This window comes from Nannobrachium achirus (genome assembly GCF_963921795.1).
Source record: "Nannobrachium achirus genome assembly, chromosome: 10".
NCBI classification, from domain to species: Eukaryota; Metazoa; Chordata; class Actinopteri; order Myctophiformes; family Myctophidae; genus Nannobrachium; species Nannobrachium achirus.
Genome location: NC_137819.1, coordinates 61,573,733 through 61,595,347, shown reverse-complemented (window position 1 = coordinate 61,595,347; position 21,615 = coordinate 61,573,733). Strand labels below are relative to the sequence as shown.

At 44.6% G+C, this 21,615-nt stretch overlaps 1 protein-coding gene across 1 annotated transcript in view; it reads left to right on the top strand.

The window, feature by feature from the left end:
* The window catches only part of LOC308293202 (tRNA dimethylallyltransferase-like), a gene marked incomplete at both ends in the record, with an annotated part of 73,435 nt that extends 52,719 nt beyond the window's left edge, over window positions 1-20,716 (top strand). Inside the window, 3 exons of the mRNA XM_080735639.1 lie at window positions 16,206-16,315; window positions 19,341-19,458; window positions 20,490-20,716. Of these exons, the coding sequence (XP_080591765.1) occupies window positions 16,206-16,315; window positions 19,341-19,458; window positions 20,490-20,716 (455 nt within the window). The remainder of the gene's footprint in view (window positions 1-16,205; window positions 16,316-19,340; window positions 19,459-20,489) is intronic.
* Between the last annotated feature and the right edge of the window lie 899 nt (window positions 20,717-21,615).

Here is a 21,615-nt window from a genome sequence, read left to right as displayed (position 1 = left end):
TTAGGTTGCAAATGTTTCAGTAAAAGTGGTGCAGTTTTCCATTGTGACGCAGCTGGTCACAATATGTCAAAACAATCAAGTCTGAATGCTCAAAGTATTCTACTATGTATGTACGTGCAAGAACAACCAACCATGCATATACCCGGCTAGCGCTTTATGGGATCAACAAGAATACAGTTAAATTGCAGATATGGCTGCACAATATATTGTAAATATTGAGATAATTAAGTATTAGTAATCATTTTGATTCTTTCTTTTTTACACACAGTATTTTACTCTAATTTGTTTTGCTGTTAATTACAGGGGACATCATTCAGAAAGGCACTATGTCGTCGTTGTCGGGTGGAAACCTTGTATGTCCAAAACCATTTGTTTTGCATTTATCATTTTTAAAATGATTAAAAAAGATTTAAACTAGTGAAAACAGCAGATCTACAAGCACACAACACCTCGCACCGGGAGGCATTGTGTGCTTTTAGATCAGCTGTTTTCACTATTTTTGTGTGACAGCCTTGTATGATGAAGCAGGGCTTTACTTTGCGAAAAAGATTACAAATCTGAAACTTGGAGATACAAGGTTTCTGCCTGACAGTGACGATATAAATAAAGATGACTTGCTAAGTTAAATATTAAAAAAACGTGTGGTCACATAATGTAGTACATATTACGCTACCAGCAATAGTCCAAGATATGTTGTATTATATTGTGTAGCTGTATTTCTCTACAATGTGAGCCTCATTGGCTGAAGTTAAGTGTGATGTCCTTGCTCTCTGTCTGCACAGAAATGCTGTGTTCAGCTGATGTCACTCATCATCAATAGCTATTGATTGCCGTTTTGTCTGATGTCAAAACCACGCCCTCCTGGGTCACAAAGGAACAATTTCCATTAAAAAAAGGATAACAACCTTGTTCCATACATTAACAAAAGGTCAGGGTGATGGCTCCCAATCATTTATCATATTTAGGCATCTTTGATCCAGTGTGTGATTTGTTGACAGGCTTGTATTTTTGGCCTCTTTGGATGAAGTAGTGCTTTGCGATGGTAACCAGTTCTTGTCTTAGATTATAATTGCATCCTAATATTATGGGGCGGCATAGCTGAATGGTTAGGGAGCCCGCCTGGGGAACCAGAGCCCCTGGTTGTCCCAGGTTCGATTCTGGGCAAGGGTAGCAATGTCGATGTGTGTCCCTGAGTAGGGGTGGGCGATATGGTGATAAATATCGCTGAGATATCTCCACGATACGCCTTTTCATAGATATCATATGTATCGTGATACAATGAGGGAGCCTTATAAAAAATCCTGTTGAATTGTTAATACAGAGATTCGTTGCAGAATTAATTTAAACCTGCATTTTGGTCTAAATCAGTAGTTCTCAAACTTTACAATGTCAAGGTCTCCCCTTAACTCTTGACAGCATACAAAACGGGTCCATTTGGTTTCATTTGTGTACTATCAGAGTTACATACTTGTAAGGGTCAATTTAGACCTCCCAAAAGGACCCCAGAGAGTCCATGGACCCCACATTGAGGACCACTGTTCTTTTTGTTGTTTTTGTACTGTAGGTGGTTGTACTGTTAAGTAACTTGAAAAAATAACCATGAAAACCAACTTGAAAAAGAATCGTGATAAGATCGTGTACCGTGATACAGCTTGGAAAAATATTGTATTTTTCCATATCGCCCACCCCTGTCCCTGAGCAAGACTCTTAACCCCTAATTGCTCACGCGCTCCTTGTGGCCAGCGAATCAGCTGGGTTGGGCTGAAAATACTGAATTTGGAAATGGGTATCTGTTATTATCATACCTGCCATTCCCGGCAACATAACCAATGCTACAGTTTGCAGTGACCTAGGTCAAACAGGCAAAGAGGTTGCTATAGCAGCATTGTACGCAGAATGAATATCTCTGCATTGTTTATAATTCCCAATCCTAGAATGTAGCAGTGTTTTGATTAAGTATAGACAGAATAATCTGAACTCACTCCGGAGTTGTTTATTGAGTCTACGCAGTAACATTCCAAACATTGTTAATGAATCTTGTTTATTTGGGGGTTTTTTTTGCACCAATTTTATCACCCAGACCAGGCGATGCTAAAGATTTTAACAGCCAAAACCCAATAGTTGGTAGAACAGGCCCAGGCAAGCACCCTGCCCTGCCCTGTCACTTCACCTTTAACCATTTGAACCCGACATCCTTATGCTGGGGTCACACTAACCCTAACCCTAACATGTTGTTGGTAGGATGTGTCCAGACAAACACCTTGCGCCGTAACCCCTTGGTGTCAACTTTAACCACCAACAGGGGCGTCACAAGGGGGGGAAAAGTGGGACTGAGTTAATAGGGCCCAAGGTGGAGGGGCCCTATAGTAACTTTAGCTATTGAAAAATAGCAGATCTACAAGCTCACAGCGCGGCACCGAGTGCCGCGCTGTGAGCTTGTAGATCTGCTATTTTCGAAAAGTCATGAAAATGTGTGCAAATCTTCGAATATATGTATTTTTTAACTGTGTAACTCAAATTTTGCTTCTGGCGGGTCCCTGGAACTACATATTTTGAGATGGGGGTCCGTGGCCAAATACATATCATTTTGGGGGTCCTTGAAAAAGTTTGCGCATCACTGACATGGAAACATAGGTTTCTTGCTCACATTTTCACAATTCTTTCAAAAATAGCAGATCTACAAGCTCGCAGCGCGGCACCGATAGTTAACATTCATGGGGGGGCCCGCAGTCAATCTTTGTACCCAGGGCCCAGAATTTGGTGTGACGCCCCTGACCACCAGCATCCCTATTCTGGGGTCACACTCGCATTCCAAACGCTGTTGGACAAAATGACCCACTTGGGTCACAGTTTCTCAAAATTCAAAGGTCTCCCTATCTTTTCACTGTGTCCAAGTGTGTACAGCAGTGGTTCCCAAACTTTTTAGCCGGAGACTCAAAAGAGAAATTTGACATTTGCCCGGGACCAAACTAGTGAAAATTGTATACAAGCTCACAACGGGATGCGTGGCTTCGCTTGGTGAGCCTGTAGATCGTCTATTTTAACTATTTCTTAACGTTTTCTAATTTATTTATGGAAATTATTTGATTTTATTCATGAAATGCCCTTTGAAACATATTGGAAACAGTGGTGTACAGCAGTTGTTCTCAACCTTTTCAGGCCGCGACCCCCAAAATAATCATTTTTGAACTGGGGACCCCCCACCCTGACGAGCACTAAGAGTTGAGAAATTACATTTTGTACAACACGGTTCTATTGTGAAAATAGCAGATCTACATGCTCACAACGGCGTTGTGAGCATGTAGATCTGCTATTTTCACAATTTCTGTCTCTATATATTTGACAATTTGGCCAGTGTTTAATTTGTCATTTTAGAGGTAATAAAAAGTCCTTAAATTGTCACTTTAGAAATGTGCATAACTTTATGTTGGTTTGTTAGTTTACTGTTGAGAGAGAAAACAATGTTGCACATTAAGCTAATCATCTGGGGACCCCCCCAAAATAATTTGGGGACCCCCCTGGGGGTCCCGACCCACAGGTTGAGAACCACGGGTATACGGCACCTAAAGAATGTGCGAACGGTGCCTCAGCAGCGCGTGAATCAAAACCGCAACCCGGTTTCGACAATGGAACAAGGGGGGATCGCTTGTTTTCGGTGGAGATGACGGAGGCGTTACATTATAAACACAATCTGATCTAGCAATCATGACATAGGCTATTCATTATAATCACTATTCACCATGAAGTGTCTTTAATTATAATTAAAGTAAAAATAGTCAAATAACAAACGAGGACAAATTGTTCTGCCCACAACCTTATCAAACCAAAATGCCTAAACTACTGTAAATGTAGGCCTATTATAACTATGATAATGGTTCTTAATTAGTCCCAATTATTAAGTATAATACTTGACCTTATAATTATAGAATGTTTATGATTATATGTTATGAAACATCGCATAGTCGAGCGTTGCGAGTTGACGGTCACATGAACCGACTCAGCGCCGTTACCGGCTTATGTGCTGTTATGGACAGAATAGTAAATCTTCGGCACCCTAAATTTCGTCACCTCTGCGCGGTCCAGGCGAACACAACGGAGCGCTCCCTACCTCCGGTTCAGCCAATCACAAGCTTCCACTGCCGATACCGCATTGCTGTTTTGATACATGCCTCAGCAGCCTCTGTGGCCCACTAGCAGGGTGTCCTGTAGTAACCCAGCCTTCTAATCCTGTTAGGCCCAGGTAGCTTAGGACAAGCCAGGATCTAAACCTCAGTAGCTCTCTGTCTGACAGACTGCCTGGCCGCCTACCTACCTACCTACCTACCTACCTACCTACTTACTGTACCTACCCAGTACCTACCTACCCACCCACCTACCTACCTACCTACATACCTACTAGTGATTCGCGGGCCGGCCCGAACCCGCGGTCAGCCCGCAGGCCGGGTTGAGCTGGGCCAAGAAATGTACACTTTATTGGCGGGGCAGGTTGAGGCGGTCCCGACTCCCGTCCAAATAATATATTTAATGCGCACCAAGCATGTCTAGAGCGTCCCTTGAAAGTCAAGAGACGCTCGCTGGTGTGTCCGTGTCGTCATGTAATTCTAATTTAGTCCATTGTACTTCCTGTAAGTAGACTTAAACAATAAAACCAGTTGCCTAATCAATCATTATTACGGGAGGGTCTTATTTTGAAATCCACCGTTTTAACAGGAAATGCTTCTGCGTGTTGTTATTGGCTACCTGTTGCAGCCTACAAGATGTAAACAGGAATCACCTGGATTATACAAGCTTTTGACTAATCTAAAGTTCATATTTATGAAAACCATGCTCCTGTGAAAATAATGCACAGCGGTTGAAAGCAGCAATGGGTGAGTGGACTGGTTAATTACCTTCTGCTGGCTGTTGTGGGAGAGGCGTCAGTAGCCTACAGAGCTCTGATGAAAAGTTGACGCTGCACTTAAACATTTCGGTCTTTTCTCTTCATAGTTATTTATTTTGTCTTGCACCAGCGACTAGGCTACTGGATCTACAACATCTCTCTGTGATACATTAGCGTTGTGCTCTGTGTGTATAGTTCTATACACGAGTGTTGTCAATTAAAATAAGCATCTCGTCGTCATGCCGTCATGTTAACGGTTCTTTGCTTTTAAATGTTAAAAAGATATTTTATATGGCTCTGTTGCACTGCACTGTAATGTAATGTGCTCATCAGCACTGAAAGTTTCTTCTCCAATATGCCATTCTGTTTGTACACGGTTGGGATTGGCTTTTCCGTGATGGATGGAATAAATCCACATTCAAAGACGTATTTGACATGTATTTAATGACGGCGGGCTGGGCTGAGCCGGGCTGTGAAAACTGATGCCGTGTTGTGGGGCAGGTTGAGCTGGGCCAGAAAATTAAAATGTGCGGGGCCCGCGGTCCATAAAAAACCCTGACTCGCACAACACTACTACCTACCCAGTACCTACCTACCTACATCTGCCAATTATGATTGATTGATTGATTGAAGACTTTATTAGAAGTTTGCATAGGAAAAGGTACAGTTTCATGACGGTACAGTTCACTGGTACAAGGTCTACTAAAGGTCTAGATCCATGAAAAGACTAAGCTTATTTCCACAGGAAACCATTAAAGTATCTCATATAACATTGAATGACAGACGAATAGAACACAGTACTATGCAGTAGATATGTAAGGAAGATAAAAATAAATAACAAAAAAAAGAAAACAGTAAGTCTAAACAAACAGTAAGTATATACAAGGAAGGGGCAGGGGAGGGTAGGGCTGGGCTAGGTTTGTTTTTTACCAGTTGCGAACGGCTGCTGCCTGTAAGTGGTTTTTCAGGGCAATTTTAAAGGATGCTAGTGATCCACACTCCTTTATGGCCTTCGGTAAGGCTTTCCACATTTTGGTGGTATAGCAGAAGAATGAGTTTGACCCTTTGGTTGGTTTTGACTCTGGGTTGAAAGTGATCTGTGGCGCTGCCTCTGGTGTTACACAGTAGTGTATCTTGTACATGAACAGCCAACGCATCTTAAAATGACACAGATGCATTCTGTTTTTTTAATTAGTTAAGTACAGAAAGTCTGACATTTTCAACAACTCAGTTGGCACAGACATGGTACCAAAGCCTTAGTCACAAATCCTGTATAAATGAGTTAGCCATTGATGTGCATGTATTTGCCTCCGTCGTTCCTCCACTGTTCCATCTCTCCGTTCGTCCATCCATGCGGCGTCTGGCCATCCATCCTTCCTCCATTCCTTCCCTCCTTCCTTCCCTCCCTGAATACCTAATCCTCAATCACCACCACTCCGCCTTAATTACTTAAAGCCCGATATACTTTGTTGTGCAACGAATAGCCATTTTTACATTTATTTTTACATTTTCACCAATGACAAAGACATGCTCAAAATAGGGACACCCGGTTGAAAGTTGAATTTATTCCTACATGTGGTTTCGTAGGATCTTAAGACAGTTCAATGTGTTTATATGAATGGCAAACTGTGCTTTACATAGATTGTGCATTACATTCACCCATTCACACACACACATTCATACACCCATGGTAGAGGAAACCATGCAAGGCACCAACCTGCTCATCAGGAGCAACCAGGGGTTCAGAGTCAAGGACTCTTCCACACTAACTGTGGGGGAGTCCGGGATCTCTACCCCTGAGCCACTGCCACCCCTGAGGAACTTAATGTTCCAATAAACAAAGCTCTCTCAAAGCTTTTAAGCCCGTGATTTGATGTGATGTGATGTGCGTTGTGAGCTTGTAGATCTGCTATTTCCACTATTTTTTTCTTTTTTTTTTATATACATGATTTTTTTTCAACATGGAAACGATTATGACGATTATGAAAAATAATCGTGATTATGTCAAATAATTGCGATTAGACGATTATGTAATAATTGTGACAGCCCTACTAATCCGGGGTCGTCCCAGGCAAACACCTTAACCCCTTCATGACATCTTAACCACATGAACTCTAGTGTCCCTATACTATTCTGGGGGGGGGGGGACATGTTGCCAAAATAGACGATCTACAAGCTCACAGCGCCTCAGTGTAGAGTGAAAACAGGTTGGGGGGGCCTAGTGTAGAGCACCTGGGAATCCGGTCAACCAAGTATATAATAATAATAATAAAACTTTATTTGTATAGCACCTTTCATGACATGAAATGCAGCTCAAAGCGCTTTACAGAGCAGAAGATGAAGCACAAGTGCTTAACAGAGAAAAAAATAATAATAATAATAAAATAAAAATTAATTACAATGATTACAATAAAGCAGAAAAATAAAAACATAAAACATTGAAGAACAATTTCAGAACAGTGCAGACGTCAATTAAACTGCACAGGGATTTAAACATTCAGCTAAAAGCAAGAGTAAAGAAATGGGTCTTGAGCTGTGCTTTAAAGCTATCCACAGAGGCTGCCTGTCTTAGGTGTAGTGGGAGTTTATTCCAAGCTGTCGGTCCGTAGAAGCAGAAATCTGCTTCACCATATTTTTTATATGTCATTGTTGGCGCCTCAAGTATGTCTGCACTAGACGACGTGAGTGGGCGGTTTGGAACATATCTATGCAGGCAGTCATAGAGGTACGAAGGTGCCAGACCATTTAGAGCTTTAAAAACAAGTAAAATAATTTTAAAATCAATCCTAAAAACAACCGGGAGCCAGTGTAGCGACGCTAAGACTGGAGTAATATGTTCTCTTATCTTAGTTTTAGTTAAAACTCTGGCTGCCGCATTTTGAACAAGTTGAAGTCTGTCAGTTGTTTTCTTTGGCAGACCAGAGAGAAGTGCGTTACAGTAATCAAGCCGAGAGAAGACAAAAGCGTGGATCAGCGTTTTTGCATATAGTTGAAGTGGTTTACTCCAAATGTTTACCCACCATCACACCCCCCACACACACACTTTTCACTTCTCCCCCTCTCATGTTCTAACTGCCAAGCTCCTTTCACTCTTCCTGAGTCCCAGTGTACACACACGCGCACACACACACACACACACACACACACACACACACACACACACACACACACACACACACACACACACACACACACACACACACACACGCACGCACACGCACGCACATACACGCACACGCACACAAAGGCCCCCAAAGCCCGGTAGGTCTCAGCTGAGCAGGCTAATCTTTTGAAGTATTACAGAGCTGCCGGGAGGAGTTTGCCCTGACCACACACACACTGCAGTTAGCAGGAGGTCACTGAACACACACACACACACACACACACACACACACACACACACACACACACACACACACACACCTACACGCACACACACACCTGTAACAAGGATACCCACCCAGGTATAGTTTAGCTGAAGCATGGTTAAGTATTAAGTAACATCAGTGTGTCTTTTTAGTCCCAAACATGAGTGAGAGGTGAGGACATGGCGAAAGAGAGAGAGAGAGGAGAGATGGATGGACGGATAGTGGAGGGAACTTGATACAGCTGTGGCGACAGGTGCTGGGCGAGTTTGTTCTCTTGTCTGTTGGGAAGTTAGAACCCCCCTACACACACACACACACACACACACACACACACACACACACCCCTCTTACACACGAACACACTTATACACTCGCACAGCTGAAGCATGCGCTGCCAGCCGGTAGGCTGCAGCCACCCCCTCCCCCCCCATTGATAAAAGCCAAACCTTGGTCTTTGCCACCACAAAAACTCTCCTTATCGCCGATCTGTTAAGGTCTTTACACGGGCATGGCGTGACATGACATCCATCATAGTAGGATGGTTAGGGACCATTCATACTCCACTTTTAGAGACACATTTATTTCGGTTCGGCTCCTGGGAGTCACAACATCTCGGTGGCACGAACAGCCGAATTAACTCATTGGTTGTTTACGGCCGAGGAAACCGAAGATCTTTCTATGTCTTTCACTGGTGGCTTCTCCTACCTGTTAACGCGGGCGCTCATCCAGTTCCCATCGTGCGCGATCGGACACTGCTATGCATCGTGTGTTTGCGTATTCCATCAGCTTCTCAAATCCGTTGACATTTTTTCAATTGATCAAATCGTTCTCCATCTGTAAGCCGTGGTGTTTACACAGAAAGCTAACGGGCCGGAATAGAGGACGGACCATCCGCTTCCGGTTTTACGGCCTCAATGTTAATTGGCCCGCTCCATAATGTGTCCGTGTAGAAACCGATCCCGGAGCATTAGTTAGGGCCTTGTTTAGTTCGGCTTCGATAAATTATTATTTTTTAATGAAAGCTTGTTAAATCTTCGGGTTCCTCGGGCATGGCGGAGAAGCCCTACAAAGGCGAACCTCTTAAGCCTCGATCAGAGTCTACGGTGAAGAGCTATCCACCGCAAATTTGAGGTGGAAAGCCTTCCACCTCAAGTCAGAAAATAAGTGCAGGCCATCATAGTACGCCACGGTGGAGTCCTATTCACCGTGCCTGACTAGTCTAGATTGACCAATCAGTGAACGGGGTGAAGAGCCTATCTGTCTGATAGTAAAAACAGAGAGATGTGTTGGGACTCGCGGTGGAAAGCTCTCCACCGCGAGGAATGACGTAACGTAGTTTCATGACTCAAAAAGACTACACCGCAGTGGATAGCCTTCCACCGCGGACCCGACTCTGATCGAGGCTTAAGATGCACCATACTCTTGATGGCTTATTCATACAGGTTGACGCCTTTATTCGCCGTGAAAAATCAACCTAATTTTGAATAAAACTTGGGTCGCTTCATCGCCACCTTATATTCAGGTTCCGCTCAATTCCCCTGTTGGTTAATTCATATACTGCTATTTTAAACATAGGCTGAACTGTTTTCCTGCCAAATTGTCCTTAACGTGGGCACGTGCACGCATAGTGCATGATCTGTGCGCGACTCATGTAGTAGATCGGTAAACAAGATGACAGCTTTCGAAAAAAAAGAAATCCATTGGAATAGACAAATCCATTGCCAGGCAGTATCCTGCTGTATCTGCCAGTATTTACATAAGAAAACATTGGAAACAGCCAGCTGTGCGCTATGGTAACACGTGGACACGTTCGCGCACATAGCAGACGATATGTGCGCGGATCATATGCCAGGCGGGCACAAGAATCAAACAGCTATCAAATAAAAAAAAATGCGTGGAAAAAAGACGATGATATGACCGAGCAGGATGCTTCCTTGTTTACATGGAAACTTATGGGCCCGGAGCTATGATTGGCTCTCAGACCGGATATGGAAACCTAGATCCGGTCTAAACAGGAAATACAACCGGATACAGTTAGGAGGCGGGCCTAAAGTCTCCGAAGCGGCTACAGTATATACAGCGACCATACTTTTAATTGTTTCATAATGATTAAAGCGAATTAAATTTCCGGGATCTACGGGCATCGCAGAGTGGTACAGCGGGAAATCTCCGGTTTCGACGGGGATCGCAGGAAATGAGTTACGGACAAACTGGTGAGGGGGCTGGAGATCTGAGGTTCTAAAATGCAGTAGAGAAGAGAGAGAGAAAGGAGCCGTTTTAGATGGTGGTAATGGGGGGGGGGGGGGAGGGGGGGGGGATAGAGAAAATAATGGATAACAAAGTGAGCCGCCACCAACACAAAGAAGAAGACCGAAATAGTGATGTGATGGTAGAATCTGGTTCAGGCAGCTGTCCAGTTAGACCAGAGGCAGGATGAGGACACGGTGTGTCTCGCTTTAATTTTTTATAACAAGAACGAAACACCCGGCGCAACTCGCTCGACAAACACACACACCAGGCAGCGCCAGCCAGGTTGTGGGCAGAGGGCATCATAATGACTCCGTGGGCCGTTTGTTGCAACAGGTGGTACCGTTTCAATGCAGACACACACACACACACACACACACACACACACACACACACACACACACACACACACACACACACACACACACACACACACACACACACACACACACACACACACACACACACACACACACACACACGCAGGCAGGCAGGCAGCAGCTGCCGGGCGACACTGCTTGTTCCTTCTTGTTGGCAAAGCGATCTTCCCCTCGCGCCTGAAAAGGCAGCGCATGCAGTCTGTGATGTGGGGGGTGTGTGTGTGTGTGTGTGTGTGTGTGTGTGTGTGTGTGTGTGTGTGTGTGTGTGTGTGTGTGTGTGTGTGTGTGTGTGTGTGTGTGTGTGTGTGTGTGTGTGTGTGTGTGTGTGTGTGTGTGTGTGTGTGTGTGTGTGTTCCGTGGGGCAGGGCACCCTTTGTTCCTCCACTTCTCCTTATCATCCCTCTCTCTCAACGGAGTGGATTAGCAGAGTAAGATTTCACCCAACAAGAAGGGGGGGGAGGGGGTTGGGAGGAAGGTCCGTCCAGCATCTGGCAATCCCCGCCGCCCGCGTCCCACCTTTCTGTGTATACCTCTCCGCTCCGCCGTGCCCCGGCGCCGAGCCCCGGGAGACCGGCGGCGGGGAGGTATGGCGAAAACAGGGGAACAGGCGGGGAGGGAAGAGAGAAGAGGGGGAGAGAGAGATAACGGGAAAGAAGTAAATGTTTAAAGAGAAAAGCCGAGTGACTGTCGAGCAGCTGCCTGCTGCCGAGGTCAAGTATTTACCGAAGACCTGAAGACCTGTAAGAGGAGAGTAGAGACAAGTTCCTGGCCCTGGTAATGGCACGGCTACGCCAGGTGCAGCTTGTAAATACCACCAAAAGATTCAAAACAACATTGTGTCCACTGACGCAACGGTCAACGTTCACTGCATACACTCCCCCCTCTGAAGTTGGCCTGCTCCTGCTCGGAGTCTTTAAAGGACAACTTAGTTTTTTTACAACAAGGGTTCATATGTTAGATAGTAACTAATTAGAGAAAAGAAAAGATGAGTCTTCAAACTTCAAATGTTTTCATTTACTGCTTTCTATTGTTTTAGCGATTTTAGTATTTAGGATTTCAGTGGGTGGGGGCATGCGTACAAGTGGCTAAATATGTCTTTTTAGACACAATAAGCTATCAATTTCTATATTAGCCTGCTATTTACACCAGCCCCCATAAGTCATCTGCCCATGAAAGATTGTGGTGCGTCTTGGGAATGGGCCTACTGTGTTTTAAGAGATATTTAGCCTCTTGCATGCATGCCTCCAACCTGGAGGCATGCATGAAAAACAAAATAGTTAAAATCACTAAAACGATAGAGAGAAGTAAATGAAAACATTTTAACACTCATCTTTTCTTTTCTCTCTGTCTAAAATATGAACCCTTGTTGTAAAAAAACAAAGTTGTCCTTTAAGCTGTAAATATCGTACGTTTTAAGTAAGATAGATAGATACCTTTATTATCCCAAGGGGGAAATTTAGTTGTCCAGTAGTAGCACAGCAGTATTCAGTTATTTACAAAGTTACAGAGACGTAAGAAAGATATGGACCCATAAATGAACACTCAAGTGTTTGACTGTGTAAAGGCTACACGGACACACAGAATGGAAGACAATGGTTTTGGCTCATTAGCGGCTCGGTGGAGCTAATAAGCGAGCGGGTGCTCCAGCCGATAGGAGGTCAGTAGAGTTAATAACTTGCAATTGAAGGCTTCTGTGTTTATTCTTTGTCATTGTCACCGTGTCGTGTTGGGCTTTTTAATGAACAACAGCTGGTCCTGACACAGTGAATAATAGGGTCATGTGTGGATGTAAGTGGCCGGTGTGTAATATCTCACAGCGGTAATGTAAATTCAGGCCGTCAGGGCTCACGTGTGGTACTTTGTCGCACGAGGCGTTACATTGGAATTGGGTTGATATTGTGGCATGCATACCAACATGGATCTCTCTCTATCACACACACACACGCACTCACACACAGAAGAAACATGGACCGTCATGGAATTCCCAGTTCCTCTTGGCTTTGTGTCAAAGCGTTCTTTAACAGTTAACCCCCAGCTCCACCGGGTGCGTCGAGCGTCGCGTCAACGTCAACGCTGGGAACGCTCCCGTTTTAATTAATGAAGGGGACCACCTGGGACCCCCCTCAAGGACCACTGGTGGTCCCCGGACCACTGGCTGAGAACCACTGCCTTACAGTACATGACGGTTGCCTTCGCTGTTAGAGCGTGATGTGAATGCGTGAACGGGATGCATATTGTAAAGCGCTTTGGATAAAGGGACGACATAAAAATGCACAATTTACACACACACACACACACACACACACACACACACACACACACACACACACACACTTTTCTTTAAGTGACGTTATCCGCTGAGCTGTGCAGTCAAATCAATCATATAGTCACATGCTTTATTTACCTCCCGTAATGGATTTTGAATAGTTTCACTCCATAGGCTGTGTGCTGTAGTGACACATGCTGTTTGTGTGCGTAAAGGATTAGGCCATAATTGAGTTGACTGACTGAGCCTTACAGGTTAATAGGATTAATGTGTGGGTGTGTGGGTGAGTATATCTACCTCGATCTCTCCTCTTTCAGATACATTGCCGCAGGTGTGAGTTTATATGAATCTGTGTGTTGTTCTTGCTAAGTCACTCTCTCTCTCGCTTTGCCACAACACACACACACACACACACACACACAACACACCCGTTGTTTTTTCGAGCCTTGAGTCATTGTAGGGCAGGGTGGGCGCTTTAGCGTCGAACATGCAGTCAGATCTGTTCTGATTACGGCTGTCACCATTATGACATTTTACATGACGATTAATTGTCACTCAAATAATTGCGATTTAATTGTGTTTCTGTCGTTGACGATTACATTTCGTTTGTCTCGTAGGCTTTGAAGTTGCACATGGCAGATGAGACACATAACCTAAATATACAAGAAATTACAGACATAATATTTGACAACTTTATACCTGAAAAAAGAACATTGATAGTGGAAATAGCCGATCTACAAGCTCGAGCTTGTAGATCGGCTATTTCCACTATTTTTGAAAATGTTTGAAAATATGATCTTTTTTTTTTCAACATGGAATTGATTATGACGATTATGACAAAATAATCACCATTATGTGAAATAATTGCGATTAAGACGATTATTATGTAATAATTGTGACAAGTCTAGTTCAGATACCTGCAGACAGACCGGCACATAGAATTGCTAGACAGGCAGCGTGAGACAGACAGTCAAGCGTTTTGACAGACAGACAGACAGACAGACAGACAGACAGACAGACAGACAGACAGACAGACAGACAGGCAGTGTGAGACAGATAGTCAGGCGTTTAGACAGACAGACAGACAGACGGGCAGACAGACAGACAGACGGGCAGGCAGGGACTTCTTCTGCTCTTTAGTGCTGAGGCTTGGCTTGGAAGACTGAAGACTGCTGACTGAAGAGAATGAGTAACGCGGGGGAGGGGAGAGAGAGAGAGAGAGAGAGAGAGAGAGAGAGGGAGCAGGGGTGTCACAATTAAGGGGGGGGGGGGGAGTGGGACTGAGTTACTAGGGCCCAAGGCGGAGGGGGCCTTAACTATTTTATACTTTAGCCATTGAAAAATAGCAGATATACAAGCTCACAGCGAGCTTGTAGATCTGCTATTTTTGAAAAGTCATGAAAATGTGTGCGAACTTTGTAACTCAAATTTGCTTCTGAGGGGTCCCTGGAACTAAATATTTTGAGATGGGTGTCCGTGGCAAAATACATATAATTTTGGGTGTCCTTCACATGAAAAGGTTTGAGCACCACTGATATAGAAGAAGGATTTAGAAGACATTTATAGAATCGTGTCAAAAATATTCAAAGACTTTCTTTCACGATTTTTCAAAAATAGCAGATCTACAAGCTTGCGGCGCGGCACTCGCTGCTGCGCAGTGAGCTTGTATATCTGCTATTTTTCAATAGTTAAAGCACAAAAGAACGCGTAATAATGCGTTCCCAGTCTAAATGGGTCAAAACCCAGTCCCCCTATGAAGAACATTCATGGGGGGGCCCGCAGTGAATCCTTGTACCCAGGGCCCAGGATTTGGTGCGACGCGCCTGAGAGGGAGAATGTGTGCGAGAGGGTGGAAGAGAGCGGAATGAGAGAGAGTGAAAGCTGCAGCGAGACTGATGGAAAGAGAGGGAGTGAGAGTGAGAGAGAAAGCATGCGAAAGGAAGGAAAGAAAGACAGAGAGAGAGAGAGAGAGAGAGAGAGAGAGAGAGAGAGAGAGAGAGAGGAGAGAGAGAGAGAGAGAGAGAGAGAGAGAGAGAGAGAGAGAGAGTGGAGTGGGAGGAAGGAGGGGAGGGAGGAGAAGAGAGACATTATCGAGCGAGTGTGAGTCAGCAGGTTGACACAGCCCCGGGGTGCGGCTGCTCTCTCTCTCTCTCTCTACGACGCAGAGCCGTCTCTCTCTCTCTCTCTCTCTCGCTCTCTCTCTCTCTCTCTCTCTCTCTCTCTCTCTCTCTCTCTCGCTCTCTCTCGCTCTCTCTCTCTCTCTCTCTCTCTCGCCCTCTGCTCAGTACAGTCATTCACACAGGAGTCCATTCCGCCTCATCATCCAATTGACATTCCTACTGTAGCTGCAGACTGTTCACATCATCAGAAGACTTTGCTTTGCACCGAAGTGTGGCCGCCGTTAAGCGTATCGTCGTTGTTGGGTGGAAACCTTGTATGTCCAAGGCCGTTCGTTTTGTATTTATCATTTAAAAAATGAACTAAACTAGTGAAAACAGCAGATCTACAAGCACACAACGCCTCGCAGCGCGAGGCGTTGTGTGCTTGTAGATCGGCTGTTTTCACTACTTTTGTGCGACGGCCTTGTATGATGAAGCAGGGCTTTACTTGGTGAGAAAAACGTACACATTTTAAACTTGGAGATACAAGGTTTCTGCCCGACAGTGACGATAAGCCTGGTTCCCCTTTGGTTTTACAAAGCTTAAGTCTGACTCGCACTAAAATCTGCATGGCCTCTCACCCCTGTGCGTGTGTCTGTCTGTCTGTGTGTGTGTGTGTGTGTGTGTGTGTGTGTGTGTGTGTGTGTGTGTGTGTGTGTGTGTGTGTGTGTGTGTGTGTGTGTGTGTGTGTGTGTGTGTGTGTGTGTGTGTGTGTGTGTGTGTGTGTGTGTGTGTGTGTGTGATGCATGTGTCTGTCTGTGTGTGTGTGATGCGTGTGTGTGTGTGTGTGTGTGATGCGTGTGTGTGATGCGTGTGTGTGTGTGTGTGATGCGTGTGTGTGTGTGTGTGTGTGTGTGTGTGATGCGTGTGTCTGTCTGTGTGTGTGTGATGCGTGTGCGTGTGCAGGGCCAGGAGACAACGTTCCTGCGGTGTACGGTCTGGACGTGACGGATGCGTCGCGGTGGGAGGAGACAGCGCTGGCCCCCGCACTGCAGATACTGGACTGTCTGAGGAAGGTGGGGCTGCGTGAGCGACCTCAACCAGCCTGCTGGCCCTGCCTGGCACCATTCACCACTCCCTCACTCTCTGCTAGGGATGGGATCATATTATGAAGATTTCATATCACGATTACTAGAGATGCACGATCATGACCTTATGGCCGATATCCGATATTTTACAGGCTCATATCTGTCGATACCGATATGTATTACATTATTATATTATTAAAGCAATAAGCCACAAGAGGCGAGTGGTTACCGTGGTATTATACACCGGCTGAGAGGCGTTGGGAAAGTGTTTCCGACCCTCATTTCCTTGTTTACCAGCCACATCCCAGGAACGGAAGCCAGTGTGTGTTTATAAATTCACGTCATTCTTTTTGCCAGAAAATAGGGAAACAACATGCTTATTTTCATCCAGATTTAGCTGCTATTTGGGTGAACATCACATCAAAAATGCTAGCATAGCAACCTAAACTAACAGCCGAGGATGTGCCTGGAGAATAGAGGGCGCTTGTTGCCTTTACAAGCCCCGCCCGGAGCCATTCAGTCACTGTCCTATGCATGTGGGCGCACCCGCACCCGCACGGCAGGATTTGAGAGAAAATCAAGCGCTCGCTTCTCTAGTTCAGCCTCACGGCACAGTGGAAAGAAATAACGCACCTGGCTTTGGTATAAACTGATTCTAGGTGGTGGTTATAGTCTCAGATACCACGGCAACCAGCCAATCAGAATCAAGGAATGGAACTAGCCGTTTTAGAAAATGCAATATATTTATCTTAGCGGAATCGGTATGGACAGATATGACACTGAAAATATCTAAATTTTATATTTTTATTTAAAAGAATCCAAGTTGAAAAGCTATCCCAGAAAACCCTGATTGAATCTTCAGCCTTCATCAAAGGGCTTTTTCAGCTTCACATTCAAATGTGAATATTATAAAACAAAGTATCGGCTAAACCGATCAGTTATTTTGATATCGTTTCGATACCGATAATGCATTTTTATGGCCGATATTGCCGATACCAATATGATGGCCCGATTAATCGTGCATCCCTAACGATTACTGTTACCAAAGAAATCGAGGTTTACGATATTATCACGATAATCGAAATATCGTCCATCATCCTGTGTGGCGGAATATTTGCCAAAAAAATAGCCGAGCTACAAGCTCACAACGTGTCGCTATTTTTTTTGGCAAAGAGATTTGGTAGAGAGTGGAAAAAAAGACTGTATCAAGTACAGTACGTATATTATAAGTACATTTTACCAAAAGAGGGTTTAAGTGGTGCCGGATATGCTGCTCGGCAAATGAAAGGTGAATTGATCCCAGTGCATAACGGAGGACAAATTCACGATAAATTAAAATCTCCACGATACTATTATTGTGAGTGTTTTTTATGACGATAAACGATAATATGGCTTATCGTCCCATCCCACTGTCTACCTCCTGTTGTTGGGAATGGGGAAGCGTCCACCCTTCTTCGTTCCTCCTCTTCCGTTGCGCTGCTCTCTTCCCTCTTGCTTTGGTTCCTCCTTTGCTTGCTTCCCTCTTTCCTTACTTCCTTTTTTCCTTACTTCCTTTTTTCCTTACTTCCTTTTTTCCCTATCTCTGTTTTCGTCCAACCTTCCGATGTTTTGGTTCCTTCCTTTCTTTTATTTGTTTGGCCTCCTCTCCTCTCGTGTCTTCCCTTGCGACCACCTAGCCTTTCCCTTTCTGTTCCGTGCAGTGTTAATTTTGTCGACTAAGACTAAGATTAGACTAAAACAATTTCAGAAGACTAAGACTATTATTTGTGTTATTCAAAAGACTAAGACTAAATCTAAGTCTAAGACTGATGGCTGTAAAAAATAACACTGGTATGTAACTGTGCAATGAAATTACAGCCAAATACATATTTTATGTATGGTTTATTTTGACCAAATAACAGGCAGTAGGAGACAATGAGTTCAGAGTTATGTGGTTATATTTAGCTCAAAAGACTTAGCCTAAAAGACGACGACTAAAAGACTAAGACTAATCCCAAACTAAAACTATTTCAGAAGACATAAGACAGGACTAAGACTAAATGGTGTGTTATTCAAAAGACTAAGACTAAATCAACATTTGCTGAAAAATGAACACTGGTTCTGTGGAGATCAGTCGCAGGCATGAGCTAAGCACCTAAAAGATGAAGACAGATGTCATTTTGTTGCATCGTAGATGGTATATTGTGAAGTGTCTGATGACCAACCCCCCCTCCCTCCCTCCCACCCACACACACACACACACACACACACACACACACACACACACACACACACACACACACACACAAACACACACTGTGAGTGACATGCACACCCACGCATTCACTCAGAGGCGTGCTCACATCATGAACTCTATGCATCTCATGCACCCAACAGCACCGCTCTGCATGACATCACACACCTCTCATACTAAAGGACCGCTATGGAAACTAGCTGTATCCTTTTTTGAGCGGTGGTAAACCGCTCCATAGAGTGGCTGTGCGTGTGTCTGTAGCCACTTTTCCTCAGTGTTTTGCCATAGCAATGTGTTTTCCTCAGCGTTTTGCCATAGCAATATGTGTGTGTGTGTGTGTGTGTGTGTGTAGCCATATAACATCATATTACATCACCAATTATCTGTAGCCACTATCTGTAGCCACTTTTCCTCAGCGTTTTGCCATAGCAATGTGTTTTCCTCAGCGTTTTGCCATAGCAATATGTGTGTGTGCGTAGCCATATTACATCACCAATTACATCCTAGACTTATATCCTAGTCTTTTTCCTCAGTATTTTGCCATAGCAATGTGTTTTCCTCAGCGTTTTGCCATAGCAATGTGTGTGTGTGTAGCCTGTATCACATCACCAATTACCAATTGAAGACATTATGCAAACACGACCACCGCTCACTTCACATTGGGTGTGATTTTTTTCAATCCTGTTGGTTATGGTGGTTCAGATGTTTGTTTCAGATGTATGTATGCGACATATCATTTTATTTCATGGTCAATAAATGCATCAATCAATCTCCAATCAGGGGGAGCTGCCGGCTGTTGAGCCAATCAGAGCAGAGGGGACACCGCAGAGCAACAAGCGAAGCCGCCACACCTGTGAGCTCTGTGACAAGGTCATCATCGGTGACATGGAGTGGACAGGTGAGAGTCAGGTCATGTATTACAGCAACAGCTTGGATCATGCATAGTGTAACTCTGATCACACCCTGAGACTTGGGCCCTGTTTAGACGACAATGGTCTCTAGAGGAAAATAAAATATCAGTTGTGCCTTCCGTTTTGACGACAAGGGCATTTTTGGGGGTTGAAACTGCAACAACTGCTTCCAGAGTGGATTTTTTTTTAAACTCTACTCATAGGAAATAAAGTGAGAACGCGACGGCACTTTGTCGTTTTCTGTCCTGATTGTTAGCGTGTAAATGTGGCCTTAAGCCCACCTCACACCAATGATTTGCCATGCAACTCCTTGCAACCAAACAGTTGCATGCAACTATTTGCAACCATTATCCCCAATGGCAGTTGCAATGAGTTGCATTGGTGTGGAGTGCCCTTAACACTGTTTCGTTACAAGGAGTTGCCACCAGTTGCATTGGTGTGGTCTGGGCTTTAGTCTCACATATTTCTACTTTTCTATTCTGGGAACCAAACAGAAACAGGCCCTACAGCCCACCATACAGACATGACCTTCAGGGGCGTCACAAGGGGAGGTTTAAGTGGGACTGAGTTACTAGGGCCCAAGGTGTTGGGGCCTTAATTATGCCATACTTTAGCTATTGAAAAATAGCAGATATACAAGGTCTGTGAGCTGTGAGCTTGTAGATCTGTTATTTTTGAAAAGTCGTGAAAATGTGTGCAAATCTTTGAATACATTTTTTAAGCGAACATTTGTAACTTTTGCTTCTGGGCGGTCACTGGAACGAAATATTTTGAGATGGGGGTCCGTGGCCAAATAAATATCATTTTGGGGGTCCTTCACATGAAAAGGTTTGAGCACCACTGACAGAAACATAGGTTTTTCAAAAAACCTTAGAAGGATTTTTTTCAAATAGTTAAAGCACAAAATGTGAGCGAATCCTTGTACCCAGGGCCCAGAATTTGGTGCGACACCCCTGATGACGTTCGGTTGACATTTCTAGTAACTTACGGTACTTTCTTTCACAATGTTTACACGCAGCGCACCTCAAGTCCAAGAAGCACCACTACCACGTGAAGAAGAAAAGGAAGTGTGACGCGGCCTCTGACCAGCCCCAGGGTACCACCGCATCACCACCACACACCCCCACCGTAGAGAGCCACGCTCAGACCACTTCCACCAATCTAGCCCCAGGCTCCCGGGAGGCCTCCAGGGAGACCTCGCCAGACACCAGGCCCACACAGAGGGAAACACCTGTGGCACTCTGAGACGCTGTGTAGACGTGGGACTGTACCCACGCAGTGGCGTCAGTTCAGAAAAAAGCTAAGGTATGGCAACATGACTGGTGTCACACCAGTCATGTTGCCATACCTTAGCAAAAGGCATGATACATTTATTTTAAGAAGGACATTCTATTTTTCCTACGGTTTGTACGGTTTCTTGGGATGGATATGGCAGCCTGGAACGGTTGTTCAAGTGCAGCTAAACTTGGCATGTTAGTAAACGTGCCACAATTAACAAGAATGAATTGCACCTGTGCAGCTGACCTGCGGAACCTGGGAATATACCATTCTGTCAAGATGGGGAGAATACAAGAGTGGAGAATATAATTATGATACCTTGTTGAAGTGACCATTTTGTTACATTTTGCATTTGTAGTTATTTTACTGTAATTTAACAACATAATAACCAGCACAGATAGACAAAGAGACATTCATGGATAGCTTTGCTTTCCCCCCCTGGACCCAGGGTATGGCAGCTGCATACCCCTGCCATACCCAATTGACGCCCCTGTACACCCACGCTCAGCGCTCCAATAGTGAGCTAATGGAGGTTTTTCATGAGCAAACGTCACTTCTTGTTGTTCACGTGGGTGAAGTTCACGCGACGGAAGCACTTCCTCTCTCTGTCTGTGGGCTTTCCTCCTGACTCTGCCTTTCCATTTCCAACGTGCACAAACGGATGGCAGATATTGTTTTTTTATCATCATTATCGGAAGCTTTGCTTTTTTCCTCCCCCGTTTAAACGTGGTTGGCTCCATTGGGGATGGAAGCGCAAAGTGTTTTAATCGCGATCCTTGGAGCAGTGCAGGTCTACTGTATGTCCTGTATTGTATCACCCTTTGTACTTAAAACCAGAGTGTTGTAATGCTGATGCTGATGAATGT